The following is an 18420-nucleotide window of genomic DNA, read 5'->3' on the forward strand; positions in this document are numbered from 1 at the left end:
GCCTGTACTGTAGTCATGGAGTTCAGTTTTACATCACATTTAACTTTTACTCGGTGGTTGTCTTTTGGGATCGGAAACAAGGTTGTGTTATGTTTGGTCGAACCAATTTTAATCTATGATTTAGACTATCAAATGGAATGTCTTCTATAAATTATCTGTAATGATGTGTGGCTTTAATTTGTATCACTGCAATGCTGCTCTTTCCATGGATAAGTGCCACACGTGTGGCACGAAGCAATTCCGCCCTGATATTTTTTTATGGCAACTTTAATTACCCGGGGATGGCAACTTTAGTTGTGAAGCATGGCAGAAGTTTGGATGGCAAGTTTCAGTTTTTTTAGGGTTTCGGTTTTTTTTTCGGATGGCATTTTTAGTTGTAAAAACGTCAGGGCGGTGTTACTTCGTGCCACACGTGTGACACTTATCATTTGGGTTTGTTTATTGCGGCCTTAAACTGAGTACCGAACCGAAGAAATATTCCAGTTTCAGAAATAGAAGCACTTCTACTTTTTTTCTAATTGTCGTGTGAGCGTGACTCTTTAAGACTTTTCCTTGTCCGAGGCAGCAATGGCGTCTTCTTACTCTGACATCTGATCCGTCTAATGTATCCCTAGTCACCACTCATCCTTGCTGTCTGATTCCATCGGTCTCCCTCGGCTCTGGCGGCCAATTACGGCACCGAGAGTCACGAGAGACCATGGATTGCGCCCTCATGGGAAGCCTTGGTTTAGGTTATTAGGTTTGGTGTCCTTATGTCGTCCATCAAAACAGTGGAGGCGACAGCACAATGGAGCAAGTCCATTGTTGGCTTCGGTGCAACCTCGGGGCACGTGAGGATTGGTTTCCCAAATCAGTTCCGGCAGATAATGGGGTGGAGGGGCAGGGAGGAGGAGTCAACCTCGATGCTTCCGCCTCGGCTCGAGGTGACGCCGATTGTCATGTCAATAAGATCTTTAGATGACACTTCCAGCGTCGATGTGGGGTTGGTTCTCTCATCATGTCTCCGCCTTCTTCTCTAGGATGACTATTCGTGCTTCGGAACGTCATCATTGGCATCTCCTGGCAATATATGATGATTTCCTAGGGAAAGTTACAATGACTCTCTGGTTTCAGCGACAAAGGGCATGTGCGGATCAAGCTACGCCCATGACATGCCGTTGGATTGTGCAGGTCAAAGATGGTGATGAACTCCCCTTGGGCATGTTTATAAATTTCTTTGTCAAGGGTGTTCTTGTAAAGCTTGGACTTGTTTAATATATATGTATTCTAGTATTTGCAAGAAAAGAACAATCATAATCAAACATGCAAGGTCCCAAAGTGGGGCTATAGTTAAACATTAAAAGAATAGAAATGCAAGAAATCGAACCACTTAGGAGAAGACAGAGCACATATCATCCCTCATGAGCAAGCTAAGTTCCAAAATTAATTTCCGGACGGGTCTAATCACAACAGAGGATAATGAGGTGATGTAATGGTGATGGAGAACATACCAAGTCCAAAAGGTATTGCAACCAAATCATGAAAAATCCATCAATGGCGAGTTCTGCAGGGAGATGTGAGCAGATTATTCCTTCTGGATTCAGCCTATATCACCCTGCTACCAAAATCTCCAGATGCCATGGAAATCAAAGACTTTCACCCTATAAGCCTAGTCCATAGCTTTTCCAAGCTTATCACCAAAATGCTAGCCAATAGGCTGGCTAGGAAGCTCAAGGATTTGGTGTCTCCCAATCAAAGTGCTTATGTCAAAGGAATGTGCATTCATGAAAAATTTATCTTGGTCCAACAAATAGCCAAATTGCTCCATTGGCAAAAAGAGCAGAGAGTTCTCCTCAAGTTGGATATCTCAAAGGCCTTTGATTCCATTTCATGGCCTTTCTTGTTGCAGGTACTAAGATACAGTACTTGGGATTTGGCCCTGTTTGGACCAACATTCTGGTCAAACTTTAAAGGTCATCAACCACTCATAGACTTCTAATAGACTTCTGCCCTAGTGGGTTTGCATGAGTCTTCGCTGGAGGTACTGTCTCTAGTGAAGGTAAGCTTGTTTCTATCAGCGGGGGCGGAGCCGACAGTAAACTGAGTGAGGCACTCCATTTGTAAATTTGAGTGAAAACAAAATATATGGGGTGAAGTTCAGTAACACGTCTCTTGCAAGTAGAGGGAATCGTATCATGCAGGAAACAAACCATTGATGGAGGAGTAACTGAGTCCCCAAATTTTAGTGTCGGATTCGGAAATTAACTGATGTTGGTACTCCACCAGGAAGCAAACAAAGACCCAACAATCTGGATATATTGGAGCATCCACCCAGAAAGCAATATTTTGATTAGATTGACCAGAACAAAACTCCCAGAACATTCCAAACCTGCATGGATTCCCAGTCCACATCAACCCAACAGAGAAGAAAAGGAGCGTCATATGCTTATGTGCAGCAGTGCAGAAGCACAACTGAATATTAAAATTGCATTGGCAGAGCTCAGGTTTTCCAGCCTGTATTTCGAAGGAATTGTCTAACTTCCTGAAGGATCAAAATTACCAATGCCCTGAAGAAGACATTAGCCTGTTGCCTGTAAGTCACAATGAGCCAAATTCAGCATTGCCATAAAAAATAACAAAAGGTTTAGCCACCGAAAGCAGCAGAGTGAAAGTGAACTAGTATAAAAGAAATGGTGCAGTAAAACAGTGAGGTTGAAAACCGCAGATTACTAAAGGTACAAAGGGGGAAGACTAGGGTAGAAACTTTTGGGCCCATTTGCAAGGTAGGGAGATGGGGAATGCCGCAGATTATGATGCCTATAATTCATAGAAGTGTGAGAAGAAAACATGATTTATCATTTATGCACCATTCTGCAGCAGATGCAGCAAAGAACAAAAGAGATTGGGAGAAAATCATTCCATGCTTTCAACACAGCCATAAACATTCAGATATGTCTAAAATTTTACTATTAAACTATGCAAGTTGGGCCCCTCATTCTCATTGGGCTCTGAGGAATACTCACCAGTCATCCCCGTACGATGCCCGTCGCGTGGGGGGTGGGGGAGGGCCGCCGGTCGCGCCAAGGGCCGGACCTCCTCGTCGCCGCCGTTCCCAAGGGAACCCGGTGTCGGTGCGCGAGCGGGACGGCCGAATGAGTGCGTGCGGTGAACGCGGCGGCACCGCGGCAACGAGCAGTGAGGTCAGTTTCTTTCATGTGGTTCGGGAGGAACGCGAGTTTCGGATACCGACTACCTGCAAACTCAGTTTTTTTTTTTACATGACCTGCAAACTCAGTTGGTTAGGTTTGTTATCGTGGAACCAGCCCGAATTCAAGTTCCAAATTTTAGCATTGGCGTTCGTATTTTTCTAGATTTATTTTAGTCATTCCAGCAATATTCATTCATAGGAGGAAACATTTCCATGGACTACAAAGATGTATATGGTGACTTGGTCAATCTCAAAATATTATGTCGACTTAGTATCTTAAAAATGTTCATGGGAAGATGTGTTTTTTTTTTGCATGGTATGGGAAGATGTGTGTGTGTTTATAGAGGTGAATGTATATGTGTCTACGTCAAAAAAAAAAAGACTACCTATGGCTTGTTGCAGGTAGATCAGAACTGTATGCAATGAATTTCTATTTGAAATAAAATCATATCTGATTCCATTTTGAGAAAAACTCATACATAGATATGAAATAACTTTTCCATACTGCAATGTATTGATTAATTTCTTAACGAATGGAATTGGAAAACTGAAAACAAAATGAAATGGAAAACATGACAGAATTACAAACGCATGAAAAATTTCAAAAGTCCACTCCTTTCATCTTTATTTTTGTTGGTTTTATTCCTGAAAGCTTCCTGCTGACTTTGCCTCTTAGATGATCTCTCATTCGGAATAGACGCCACACTTTCTTGTGTCAATGGCCAACACAATCCAGCTGACACTCCATTTCTATCAAGAGATTCTGCTGGGCCAACACTCTCTCGTGACAATGATGAGCACAATACAACTGCTTCTTCTTCATCCAGATCGATTAGCAACTCGTTTTGATCTGGTACTTGACCTTGGTCAGTGGGTAATTTCCTCTTCTTGAATGGGTTGTTGTCAGGGGTGTTTTTAGGCTTCACTTCTTTGCATTCCACTGCCGGAGAGGAATGCTTCTGCGGTAGAAACTTGCCAAGGGCAAGGACTCCTTTGTTGCCCCTCTGTTCACCACTACTAATCTCATCAACAGCACATGCTGTTCAAGAAAACAAGAAATGGTTATGAGAAGTCCTGGAATAAAGGTGTTTCATCGCAGTAAAGAGCAAAGGGTACAAATGCCACTCTTTTAATTAAAAAGAAAGAAGTCCTATAAAACCCTTGGTAACAAAGTAAATAATGCATAGTTTAACGATGGTTTAACTTCATATACTTTTTAGACAGTAAAATACAACACTTGCCTGTGATGTCATCTCTGCTTTCCTCAGATGAACAGATTGTAATAGAGCTCTCTTGTGTCAAAATTTCCTGAGAACCATGCTGATTAGCAACATTGAGAGCAGAGGTATCAATAAACTCGATGAGGCTAATGGTTCTGGAGAATTCATCAAAGGTCTCCATTGTAACAGGATTCAAGCGCCCCTCTGCTATTGCTTTTGCCATTGATGGGGCTAGCGCTCTTTAGAAGATCAAGGAATGAGCACTGATAAGATAAGGAAATATAAAATAGTTCTATGAAACAATATTAAAACCGTGTTAATCAGGTTGCCTATTACCAGCAAATGGATATCTTGTGAAATTGTGCATTCACTTCAGTGGTAACTTGTGACCTGTGATCCTGTCTAAGAAGCTATGATTTTTTCCCCTTCCTCAGCTGTTTAAGGTACCAGCAAATGGATGTATCAAAAATTGGGAGTATCAAAATCATGTTCGATATTGGTGCTGTTATTGTCAGAAAAGCAGTCGTCCATTAAATTACTGCATACAGATGTCACACACTACAGCTCATGAATAAAAGAGAACTCTTTAAGGATACGGTCCAAGAATATCCAGGTCTCCCGCCAAGTAGTTAAGATATCGTTCCTCCAAAGGTTTTAAATGTTTCAGTGACTTGCTTTTGACATCATATCTGGGACATTTGAAGGAAAGTGACTTATCAGATTTTGTACAGCACAATGTCTTTGTGAAATACATACGGAGTACAAGATACACATAACTAACACTAACACAATCTTACACTCTAGCATGATTGAATACTGCCAGAGTTTTCCAGAAGGAATCAATGTAATCATCCGGCACGGAATACCGCTTGTCAAGCTTCAAGGTTGATAACACCTGCCAATAATTATATTAGAGATGCTAGGGGGCATGTTTCTTCATGAGAATGAATGATTTTTTGAAATATCTGGATGACACAACATTAATCACTGCAGATTAAACAATGTTGAGAATATGCTTTGAGATTTACAAATAGCAGGTAATCAGTAAAGTAGTTATTCTTAGTTTCTTACAAGGTCAATATTTTTATGTTTTGAGATGAGAGAATATGCCCTTTTAGTACCAATGCCAGGCACTGAGGGAAGAAAGTCACATCCTGCAAGGATACACATGCCTGTCCAGATAAAAATTGAAAACGTCAATAGAAAACAAAAAGTTGGCGGTGCACTGCATACAGGGTGAGAACTGAGAAGATATCGCAAAAAGGAAGGCTTTTGCACAAGAGCTGGATTGATCTAAGATGACAGCATGCCCTTATCCTACAGAGCAAATTAAACTAGCAACTGCATGCTATGAACAAAAGCAAGAAAAATAAATGCTTCTTTAACAGGTGAACCAATCAGTCACGCCATAGTGCTCTAGTTCAAGTCTTCAAGATGCAGAAATGGTGTTTACCAGTAAAAAGGTTTTGATCAAAATCCTGGAAGCAAAGACCATCTTTTACAGTCTCCAAGGTTTTCTCCATTATGAATTCTTCACCATTCCCAAAGCGGTCCATCTTAAATATAATCTACAACTTAAAATGCATTAGATAAAATAAAGGAATCAAGAACAAAAAATGAAGAACAAAGTGAATATCTCACAGCAGTGCAACCATATGCTATTAAGTCACTGTCTTCTGTTATAACAGCAGCTATGCCCCCTTGATCAGCATCTAGAGTAGCTAGATATGCCAACTGTGCATCTGCTTCGTATGGAGCAACCACGAACTCAACGTTTTCTGTCTTTAAAATCTGGGTTTACAAAGATTAGATTTTGCTACATAAGGCAAGGAATTGTTACATGGAAGAGCTTTCAAAGAAGCACCTGAATCAGTTGATAAGCCATCGATGGAGTAATTTGCACAGCTTTCTGCAGATGAATGAGATTAGGATGCTTTAACAAACATAATCAAAACTGCACCGAAATTTAGAAACATCAAACCATATTTCCTTTAAAGCGGTAGAAAAACAAGTCATCGGCTGCTCAAAGGAACTTTGTGCTGATATTTTATAATGTTAAACACAGTGCGAACGGTCCGGGTTGAAAGGAGGATACTTAGAGAATGATGAGGCCATAAGCTGGAATGGTGAATTTTAAGATAATAACTGAAGCGTCCATTTGTAAATTTGTAAGGATCTCCTAACAAACCTGAACATATGAGTTAACGGACAAGCATAATTCCACATTTGTACTTCAATCTAATTAGGTCAACGTGATGAATGGAAAATCTTGTTTTTTCTCTTGCGGACCAGAATGACACAGCTAGTAATAGAAAATGCATTGGAAAAAGGAAAAAAAAGGAAACATCAAAGTTCAAGTGCATGTTAAATTGTTAATAGTAGTTGTGCATTTTGTGTTTGTCCTTTTGTTGTAAAGAGTGTTTTATTGATTTAATAATTTTCCACAGTAACAAGTTACTGACCCCCCCCCCCCCCCTTGAAAATTCTCATTGCTTGACAGTCCACAGCTTGCAGTTTGAGCACATATATATATGTACACATATTTTAACTTTACCTGGAAATTATATTAGTAAATTTGTGAGTCAGAAGTATTTCTAAGTCATTAGAAGTTCAATAATTTTGCTGACATCAAATCACATTTTAAATCTTGGAAAAGGAATACACATAAAGATATTATGTTTCTCACTTAATATTATCAGATTCCAACAAAAGTATTTCTACACCATTGTATTTTCTTAAACGGTTGTTTCTAACATATGTCTTAGTTACATATGCATTGAATGCCTGAATATATCAAGTATTCAAAATTTTCTTGGTCTGGTAAATACTGCAAGGATAATTAGATGTTTACCCGGAAAAGGTCGATTGCAGCAGCTGTATTTCCTTGCTTCAGCTTTTCTTTCCCCAACACCAAACTGAGTTCCCTCTTCCTGAATTATAGTAACCAAGTGACTTATAAAATTGTATACCAGAAACAGGACGTTAACCTTATTTTCATTGCATTTAAATCCATCATAGAAATTTGTGCATCAGGGAAATATGTATTTATTTTTTGGACAACAAAAACAATCTTCAAGGAACATAAATAACAATCGTCGATGGCAGATTGTACTGTCCAAATATTAAGACTGAAAGCCAGCTACCAAAAGAGACTCCCAATGCTGACTAGGACCGAGTCCTCTGTATACATGCATACTTCCAATGTGAGTTCCCTAACATACTACTAGTAACAAATCATTTAATCTCAAAACATCGCACCAAGTTACAAGGCGATAGATGAAACTGCACATAAGGAAGGGCGGAAAAGGAACTGCATTTCTTAGCCAAATAGTATTGACGAATCGAATGGGCCTTACTTGTGCCGGTCTTCATCCGTGGCCGACTTGCAAGGCATGCTGCCGCCGTCAAAGACGACGACGGGCACGACCTTGTGGTGCCGCAGGAGGTTGACATGGTGCATGAAGTAGCTGATGTAGCGCCTGGCGCCGGCGCTCCTGGGGCTCATGCACAGCTCCATGCTGCACGAGTAGGCCCCCTTGTGGAGCCAGGAGTACGCGTCGATGCCGACCTGCGAAGGCGGCGGGGGAGAAGAACCGACGAATGAATTCGCGGAAGACGAAAGATGCAACAGAACCTGCGGGATTCGGGGGATCTGCTTACCCGCTGGCCGGCGTACTTCTTGATGTGCACGGGCTCGATGAACGGCTTCATGAAGCGGAGCAGGTTGGGGATCCCCATCGGTGTGCCGAGACGACGGTAGACCGGCCGACTCCGGCTCGTTTCGGGGAGGATTTGGGTTGGGATTTGGGGATGCGGGGGCGAAGCGGGGCACAGGCGGCTGAGGCGGGGGGAGATGACGCTCAAAGCTCGAGGAGGCAGGGCGAGGGCTGTGACAGGTTTAGCGGGAGTTTGGGTCCCACGATTGCCTGGGCAGTGTGGGGGTGGGGAACTTGACGAGCGAACGTTTTTGCTTCGCGGGCTCGGATTCATTTCCCGCGCCTCTCAATTCTCAGTTAAGCAAATTCTTTTTCGCGGGCTATTAAGCAGATGATATTCACTGTCACAAAAACTTAAACATGTTTGCCCTTGAGATATGCTGCCCTTAAAATTCAATTCTCGATTTTCAGCGATAAGCATAGTTGGATTCTCAATTACTATGTTGTAGTTAGCAATGTCGAGATAAGGTGCAAAGTATAATGTTACGTAGATCATGTTAGGTGCATACCTGCAAGGCAGCTGATGCACAAACATTTGGTTCTGTTAAACCCCTTGTATCTTGTAAAACTCTGGGTGAGTCAAGATTTATTTTTGTCTCTTCAACCGGGTGTGCCTTTTGGCCCAAAGCCGGTCACTTTGGTCGGTCTTGGGGTGTCTGGATGCAGGGCGGCGGCCCTGGTGACGGGAGGCACGGCGTTCGTGGGCGGAACTTGCGCCTCAGGTGCGGGCGAGCGGCCATGGCCACGCGGGTGGGTGATAGTTGGTAGTTGCGGAGCTAGGATGCGTCAAGGGGTGGGAGTGTCGGGGTACATCACTTGCCCAATCTTGAATTGGTCGACGGCAGCGGCGTCCGTGGACACCGTATCCTTCATGAAGGCTCCGTCACGGTGCCCTTACTCTTTCGAGTTGCTCCGAGTGAAAACTCGAACTTTGGGATCGGATGGTGGCAGCTATCAGTGGTCGTTCCCTTCTAGGAGGCACCATCTTGGAGTCCTTGTTCCGTCGTTTTCCATCTCACCTCTCTTTGAAGGTTTGGAGGTCTACGTTGGCTCCAAGCGGATCATCCTCGCGCATGTGTAGTGGCTTGGTAGTTGTTGTTGGGGAACGTTGTAATTTCAAAAAAAATTCTATGCACACGCAAGATCATGGTGATGCATAGCAACGACAGGGGAGAGTGTTGTCCAAGTACCCTCATAGACCGAAAGCGGAAGCGTTATGACAACGCGGTTGATGTAGTCGTACGTCTTCACGATCGACCGATCCTAGTACCGAACGTACGGCACCTCCGCGGTCTGCACACGTTCAACTCGATGACGTCCCACGAACTCACGATCCAGCAGAGTGTCGAGGGAGAGGTTCGTCAGCACGACGGCGTGATGACGGTGATGATGAAGCTACCGACGCAGGGCTTCACCTAAGCACTGCGACGATATGACCGAGGTGGATTATGGTGGAGGGGGGCACCGCACATAGCTAAGAGATCAATGATCAACTTGTGTGTCTATGGGGTGCCCCCCTCCACCGTATATAAAGGAGTGGAGGAGGGGGAGGAGGCCGGCCTCCTAGGCGCGCCCCAAGGGGAGTCCTACTCCCACCGGGAGTAGGATCCCCCCTTCCCTCGTTGGATTAGGAGAGAAGGAAGGGGGAGGAAGGAGGAAGGAAAGCCCCCCCCCCCTCCCAATTCGGATTGGGCTTGGGGGGCGCCCCCTCCTTTGCTCCCTTCTCCTCTCTCCCACTATGGCCCAATAAGGCCCGTGTACCTCCCGGGGGGGTTCGGTAACCTCTCGGTGCACCGGTATATGCCCGATCTCACCCGAAACTATTCCGATGTCCAAATATAGTCGTCCAATATATCGATCTTTATGTCTCGACCATTTCGAGACTCCTCGTCATGTCCGTGTTCATATCCGGGACTCCGAACTACCTTCGGTACATCAAAACACATAAACTCATAATACCGATCGTCACCGAACGTTAAGCGTGCGGACCCTACGGGTTCGAGAACTATGTAGACATGACCGAGACTCATCTCCGGTCGATAACCAATAGCGGAACCTGGATGCTCATATTGGTTCCTACATATTCTACGAAGATCTTTATCGGTCAAACCGCATAATAACGTACGTTGTTCCCTTTGTCATCGGTATGTTACTTGCCCGAGATTCGATCGTCGGTATCTCAATACCTAGTTCAATCTCGTTACTGGCAAGCCTCTTTACTCGTTCCGTAATGCATCATCCCGCAACTAACTCATTAGTTACATTGCTTGCAAGGCTTATAGTGACGTGCATTACCAAGAGGGCCCATAGATACCTCTTCGACAATCGGAGTGACAAATCCTAATCTTGATCTATGCCAACTCAACAAGTACCATCGGAGACACTTGTAGAGCACCTTTATAATCACCCAGTTAGGTTGTGATGTTTGGTAGCACACAAAGTGTTCCTCCGGTATTCGGGATTTGCATAATCTCATAGTCATAGGAACATGTATAAGTCATGAAGAAAGCAATAGCAATATACTAAATGATCAAGTGCTAAGCTAACAGAATGGGTCAAGTCAATCACATCATTCTCTAATGATGTGATCCCGTTAATCAAATGACAACTCATGTCTATGGCTAGGAAACATAACCATCTTTGATTCAACGAGCTTCAAGTAGAGGCATACTAGTGACACTCTGTTTGTCTATGTATTCACACATGTACTAAGTTTTCGGTTAATACAATTCTAGCATGAATAATAAACATTTATCATGATATAAGGAAACATAAATAACAACTTTATTATTGCCTCTAGGGCATATTTCTTTCAGTCTCCCACTTGCACTAGAGTCAATAATCTAGTTTACACAGTAATGATTCTAACACCCATGGAGTCTTGGTGTTGATCATGTTTTGCTCGTGAGAGAGGCTTAGTCAACAGGTCTGCAACATTCAGATCCGTATGTATCTTGCAAATCTCTATGTCTCCCTCCTTGACTTGATCGCGGATGGAATTGAAGTGTCTCTTGATGTGCTTGGTTCTCTTGTGAAATCTGGATTCCTGCCAAGGCAATTGCACCAGTATTGTCACAAAAGATTTTCATTGGACCCGATGCACTAGGTATGACACCTAGATCGGATATGAACTCCTTCATCCAGTCTCCTTCATTTGCTGCTTCCGAAGCAGCTATGTACTCTGCTTCACACGTAGATCCCGCCACGACGCTTTGCTTAGAACTGCACCAACTGACAGCTCCACCGTTCAATATAAACACGTATCCGGTTTGTGACTTAGAGTCATCCGGATCAGTGTCATAGCTTGCATCGACGTAACCATTTACGACGAGCTCTTTGTCACCTCCATAAATGAGAAACATATCCTTAGTCCTTTTCAGGTATTTCAGGATGTTCTTGACCGCTGTCCAGTGATCCACTCCTGGATTACATTGGTACCTCCCTGCTAAACTGATAGCAAGGCACACATCAGGTCTGGTACACATCATTGCATACATGATAGAGCCTATGGCTGAAGCATAGGGAACACCTTTCATTTTCTCTCTATCTTCTGCAGTGGTCGGGCATTGAGTCTGACTCAACTTCGCACCTTGTAACACAGGCAAGAACCCTTTCTTTGCTTGATCCATTTTGAACTTCTTCAAAACTTTATCAAGGTATGTGCTTTGTGAAAGTCCAATTAAGCGTCTTGATCTATATATATAGATCTTGATGCCCAATATATATGCAGGTTCACCGAGGTCTTTCATTGAAAAACCCTTATTCAAGTATTCTTTTATGCTATCCAGAAATTCTATATCATTTCCAATCAACAATATGTCATCCACATATAATATTAGAAATGCTACGGAGCTCCCACTCACTTTCTTGTAAATACAGGCTTCTCCAAAAGTCTGTATAAAACCATATGCTTTGATCACACTATCAAAACGTTTATTCCAACTCCCAGATGCTTGCACCAACCCATAAATGGATCGTTGGAGATTGCACACTTTGTTAGCATCCTTTGGATCGATAAAACCTTCAGGTTGCATCATATACAACTCTTCTTCCAGAAATCCATTCAGGAATGCAGTCTTTACATCCATTTGCCAAATTTCATAATCATAAAATGCAACAATTTCTAACATGATTCGGACGGACTTAAGCATCGGTACGGGTGAGAAGGTCTCATCGTAGTCAACTCCTTGAACTTGTCGAAAACCTTTCGCAACAAGTCGAGCTTTGTAGACAGTAACATTACCGTCAGTGTCTGTCTTCTTCTTGAAGATCCATTTATTCTCGATGGTTTGCCGATCATAGGGCAAGTCAACCAAAGTCCACACTTTGTTCTCATACATGGATCCCATCTCAGATTTCATGGCCTCAAGCAATTTTGCGGAATCTGGGCTCATCATCGCTTCCTCATAGTTCGAAGGTTCGTCATGGTCAAGTAACATGACCTCCAGAACAGGATTACCGTACCACTCTGGTGCAGATCTTACTCTGGTTGACCTACAAGGTTCGGTAGTAACTTGATCTGAAGTTACATGATCATCATCATTAGCTTCCTCACTAATTGGTGTAGGAGTCACAGGAACAGATTTCTGTGATGAACTACTTTCCAATAAGGGAGTAGGTACAGTTACCTCATCAAGTTCTACTTTCCTCCCACTCACTTCTTTCGAGAGAAACTCCTTCTCTATAAGGATCCATTCTTAGCAATGAATGTCTTGCCTTCGGATCTGTGATAGAAGGTGTACCCAACAGTCTCCTTTGGGTATCCTATGAAGACACATTTCTCCGATTTGGGTTCGAGCTTATCAGGTTGAAGCTTTTTCACAAGCATCGCAACCCCCAACTTTAAGAAATGACAACTTTGGTTTCTTGCCAAACCACAGTTCATAAGGTGTCGTCTCAACGGATTTAGATGGTGCCCTATTTAACGTGAATGCAGCTGCCTCTAAAGCATAACCCCAAAATGATAGTGGTAAATCAGTAAGAGACATCATAGATCGCACCATATCTAGTGAAGTACGATTACGACGTTCGGACACACCATTACGCTGTGGTGTTCCGGGTGGCGTGAGTTGCGAAACTATTCCGCATTGTTTCAAATGAAGACCAAACTCGTAACTCAAATATTCTCCTCCACGCTCAGATCGTAGAAACTTTATTTTCTTGTTATGATGATTTTCCACTTCACGCTGAAATTCTTTGAACTTTTCAAATGTTTCAGATTTATGCTTCATCAAGTAGATATACCCATATCTGCTCAAATCATCTGTGAGGGTGAGAAAATAACGATACCCGCCGCGAGCCTCAATATTCATCGGACCACATACATCAGTATGTATGATTTCCAAAAAATCTGTTGCTCGCTCCATTGTTCCGGAGAACGGAGTTTTAGTCATCTTGCCAATGAGGCATGGTTCGCAAGTACCAAGTGATTCATAATCAAGTGATTCCAAAAGTCCATCAGAATGGAGTTTCTTCATGCGCTTTACACCAATATGACCTAAGCAGTGCCACAAATATGTTGCACTATCATTATCAACTATGCATCTTTTGGCTTCAATATTATGAATATGTGTGTCACTACTATCGAGATTCAACAAGAATAGACCACTCTTCAAGGGTGCATGACCATAAAAGATATTACTCATATAAATAGAACAACCATTATTCTCTGATTTAAATGAATAACTGTCTCGCATCAAACAAGATCCAGATATAATGTTCATGCTTAACGCTGGCACCAAATAACAATTATTCAGGTCTAAAACTAATCTCGAAGGTAGATGTAGAGGTAGCGTGCCGACTGCGATCACATCGACTTTGGAACCATTTCCCTCGCACATCGTCACCTCGTCCTTAGCCAATCTTCGCTTAATCTATAGTCCCTGTTTCGAGTTGCAAATATTAGCAACAGAACCAGTATCAAATACCCAGGTGCTACTGCGAGCATTAGTAAGGTACACATCAATAACATGTATATCACATATACATTTGTTCACCTTGCCATCCTTCTTATCCGCCAAATACTTGGGGCAGTTTCGCTTCCAGTGACCAGGCCCCTTGCAGTAGAAGCACTCAGTCTCAGGCCTAGGTCCAGACTTGGGCTTCTTCACTTGAGCAACAACTTGCTTGCGGTTCTTCTTGAAGTTCCCATTCTTCCCTTTACCCTTTTTCTTGAAACTGGTGGTCTTGTTGACCATCAACACTTGATGCTCTTTCTTGATTTCTACCTCCGCAGCCTTTAGCATTGCGAAGAGCTCGGGAATTGTATTATCCATCCCTTGCATGTTATAGTTCATCGCAAAGCTTTTGTAGCTTGGTGGAAGTGATTGAAGAATTCTATCAATGACACTATCATTAGGAAGATTAACTCCCAGTTGAATCAAGTGATTGTTATACCCAGACATTTTGAGTATATGCTCACTGACAGAACTATTCTCCTCCATCTTGCAGTTGTAGAACTTATTGGAGACTTCATATCTCTCAATCCGGGCATTTGCTTGAAATATTAACTTCAACTCCTGGAACATCTCATATGCTCCATGACGTTCAAAACGTCGTTGAAGTCCCAGTTCTAAGCCGTAAAGCATGGCACACTGAACTATCGAGTAGTCATCAGCTTTGCTCTGCCAGACATTCATAACATCTGGTGTTGCTCCTGCAGCGGGTTTGGCACCTAGCGGTGCTTCCAGGACGTAATTCTTCTGTGCAGCAATGAGGATAATCCTCAAGTTACGGACCCAGTCCGTGTAGTTGCTACCATCATCTTTCAACTTAGCTTTCTCTAGGAACGCATTAAAATTCAACGGAACAACAACACGGGCCATCAATCTACAACAACATAGACATGCAAAATGCTATCAGGTACTAAGTTCATCATAAATTAAAGTTCAATTAATCAAATTATTAAAGAACTCCCGCTTAGATAGACATCCCTCTAATCATCTAAGTGATCACGTGATTGATGTCTACTACGCAACCTTCTTCTTGTAGACGTTGTTGGGCCTCCAAGTGCAGAGGTTTGTAGGACAGTAGCAAATTTCCCTCAAGTGGATGAACTAAGGTTTATCAATCCGTGGGAGGCGTAGGATGAAGATGGTCTCTCTCAAACAACCCTACAACCAAATAACAAATAGTCTCTTGTGTCCCCAACACACCCAATACAATGGTAAATTGTATAAGTGCACTAGTTCGGCGAAGAGATGGTGATACAAGTGCAATATGGATAGTAGATATAGGTTTTTGTAATCTGAAAATATAAAAACAACAAGGTAACTAATGATAAAAGTGAGCGTAAACGGTAATGCAATGCTAGGAAACAAGGCCTAGGGTTCATACTTTCACTAGTGCAAGTTCTCTCAACAATAATAACATAATTGGATCATATAACTATCCCTCAACATGCAACAAAGAGTCACTCCAAAGTCACTAATAGCTGAGAACAAACGAAGAGATTATGGTAGGGTACGAAACCACCTTAAAGTTATTCTTTTGGATCGATCTATTCAAGAGTCCGTAGTAAAATAACACGAAGCTATTCTTTCCGTTCGATCTATCATAGAGTTCGTACTAGAATAACACCTTAAGACACAAAACAACCAAAACCCTAATGTCACCTAGATACTCCAATGTCACCTCAAGTGTCCGTGGGTATGATTATACGATATGCATCACACAATCTCAGATTCATCTATTCAAACCAACACAAAGAACTTCAAAGAGTGCCCCAAAGTTTCTACCGGAGAGTCAAGACGAAAACGTGTGCCAACCCCTATGCATAGGTTCATGGGCGGAACCCGCAAGTTGATCACCAAAACATACATCAAGTGAATCAATAGAATACCCCATTGTCACCACGGGTATCCCACGCAAGACATACATCAAGTGTTCTCAAATCCTTAAAGACTCAATCCGATAAGATAACTTCAAAGGGAAAACTCAATCCATTACAAGAGAGCAGAGGGGGAGAAACATCATAAGATCCAACTATAATAGCAAAGCTCGCGATACATCAAGATCGTATCATCTCAAGAACACGAGAGAGAGAGATCAAACACATAGCTACTGGTACATACCCTTAACCCCGAGGGTGAACTACTCCCTCCTCGTCATGGAGAGCGCCGGGATGATGAAGATGGCCACCGGTGAGGGTTCCCCCCTCCGGCAGGGTGCCGGAACAGGGTCCCGATTGGTTTTTGGTGGCTATAGAGGCTTGCGGCGGCGGAACTCCCAATCTATTCTGTTCCCCGATGGTTTTAGGGTATATTGATATATATAGGCGAAAGAAGTCGGTCAGGGGAGCCACGAGGGGCCCACGAGGGTGGAGGGCGCGCCCAGGGGGTGGGCGCGCCCCCTGCCTCGTGCCTTCCTTGTTGCTTCCCTTACGTGCCCAAGTCCCCTGGATTGTTTCCGTTCCAAAAATAACTCTCCCGATGGTTTCATTCCGTTTGGACTCCGTTTGATATTCCTTTTCTGCAAAACACTGAAACAAGGGAAAAAAAGGAACTGGCACTGGGCTCTGGGTTAATAAGTTAGTCCCAAAAATAATATAAAAGTGCATAGTAAAGCCTATTAAACATCCAAGATGGATAATATAATAGCATGAATACTTCATAAATTATAGATATGTTGGAGACGTATCAGCATCCCCAAGCTTAATTCCTGCTCGTCCTCGAGTAGGTAAATGATAAAAGAAATAATTTATGAAGTGTGAATGCTAGCAAGTGCATAAGTTTGATCAATGATAATTTCAATCACCTTTTCTAGCATCATTATATGTCATAACAGTAGCTCAACTCATAGAACTTTGCATGATCAAGTAACAAACTATTCACATGTTAAAGTATAGATCATAAACTTTCTTGAAAACTAACAAACCGTGTTATTAGTCATCAAACAATTACAATTCATCTTATTTTCAGGAAGAGTCTATGTCAGAGCTTTGATTCCGCAAACTTCACATACTCAACTATCATTTAGTCTTCCATGATTGCTACCACTCAAAGCATATTTTTAGAACAAATAGTATTCATCGAACACAGAGAAAGATAGGGGCTTAATGTTTCGCCTCCCAACCTTTTACCTCAAGGGTAATGTCAACAATAATAATTCATGCTCTAATATATTTGAATGGCCATATATGCTTAGATCTTTCCATCTCATGATGCTTTCCAACTAAAGAGTAGGTTGGAATGAGAAGGAATACTGCTGACTCTTGCAAAAAAGTAAAAGATAGGCCCTTCGCAGAGGGAAGCAGGGATTTGCAGAGGTGCCAGAGCTCGAAGCTTTAAAACGGAGATGAAAATAATTTTGAGAGGTATGCTTTCATTGTCAACATAATGACCAAGAGTTCCCAATATCTTCCATACTACATACATTTTAGGCGGTTCCCACGCGAAAAGGTAAAGTTTTTACTCCCCCTCCACCAACATTCACACTCCACGGCTTGTCCGAACAACGGGTGCCATCCAACTATCAACTTTCCTGGGGGAGTTTTGTTTAAATTATTTGCGAATTTGTTTTTGATCTTTTGATCATAGGACTGGGCATCCCAGCTACCAGCCATTTTCTCGTGAATGATGAGCGGAGTCCACTCATCGTGAGAATAACCCACCTAGCATGGAAGATATTGACAGCCCCTAGTCGCTACATGAGCGATTCGGGCATACAAAACAGATTATTATTTGAAGGTTTAGAGTTTGGCACATGCAAATTTACTTGGAACGGCAGGTAAATACCGCATATAGGTAGATATGGTGGACACTCATGGAAGAAACTTGGTTCAAGGAATTTGGATGCACAAGCAGTATTCCCGCTTAGTACATATATTTTGGCTAGCAAAGGATTCTAAATAGCAAGCACCACATGTTAGAGGATCCATAACAATATAACTTCTATACAAATATACCCAAGCATAACTCATTATGTTGTCTTCCTTGTCCAACTTCAACTAATTTGCTCAGGTTTGAAAATAATTAATGGGGCTCACAATCATAGAAGATGTCCAAGATAGTATATTTATATGTGAAATCTCTCTTCCTTCAATATTCTTTCATGAATTGTTCAAGTGACCAATACAATGTTTGCTAACCTTCAAAAAATTTACCACCTCTACTTCTTATATGTGAAGGCATTACTCCCAATGGGAAAGGCATATGAAACATATATAATTTCAGATTTATGACATTCAAATCATTCAACCATTTACTCATAGGATAAAAGTGAAGCACACGAGTAAATGGCAAACTACTCCAAAAAGATATAAGTGAAGATCAATGAGTAGTTAAATAATTATGTAGCT

General features: G+C 42.3%; 1 protein-coding gene across 2 annotated transcripts; it reads right to left on the reverse strand.

Annotated features, from left to right (window-relative positions):
- Positions 1-3673: 3673 nt before the first annotated feature.
- Positions 3674-8329, reverse strand: LOC123165186 (exonuclease 1). Of its 2 annotated transcripts, none has more exons than XM_044582818.1 (11): positions 8068-8329; positions 7764-7975; positions 7259-7337; positions 6272-6316; positions 6049-6198; positions 5861-5975; positions 5479-5579; positions 5205-5284; positions 5004-5096; positions 4429-4646; positions 3674-4226 (listed from the first exon to the last, which is right to left on the reverse strand). In XM_044582818.1, the coding sequence occupies exons 1-11, from the start codon at positions 8143-8145 to the stop codon at positions 3769-3771; spliced, it is 1629 nt and encodes a 542-aa protein (XP_044438753.1). In that variant the 5' UTR covers positions 8146-8329; the 3' UTR covers positions 3674-3768. The 2 variants fall into 2 exon arrangements, with proteins under 2 accessions (XP_044438753.1, XP_044438752.1); XM_044582817.1 differs by having other exon boundaries at positions 5205-5302.
- Positions 8330-18420: the final 10091 nt, after the last annotated feature.

The sequence above is a fragment of the Triticum aestivum genome, chromosome 7D, assembly GCF_018294505.1.
Source record: "Triticum aestivum cultivar Chinese Spring chromosome 7D, IWGSC CS RefSeq v2.1, whole genome shotgun sequence".
Classification (NCBI taxonomy): domain Eukaryota; kingdom Viridiplantae; phylum Streptophyta; class Magnoliopsida; order Poales; family Poaceae; genus Triticum; species Triticum aestivum.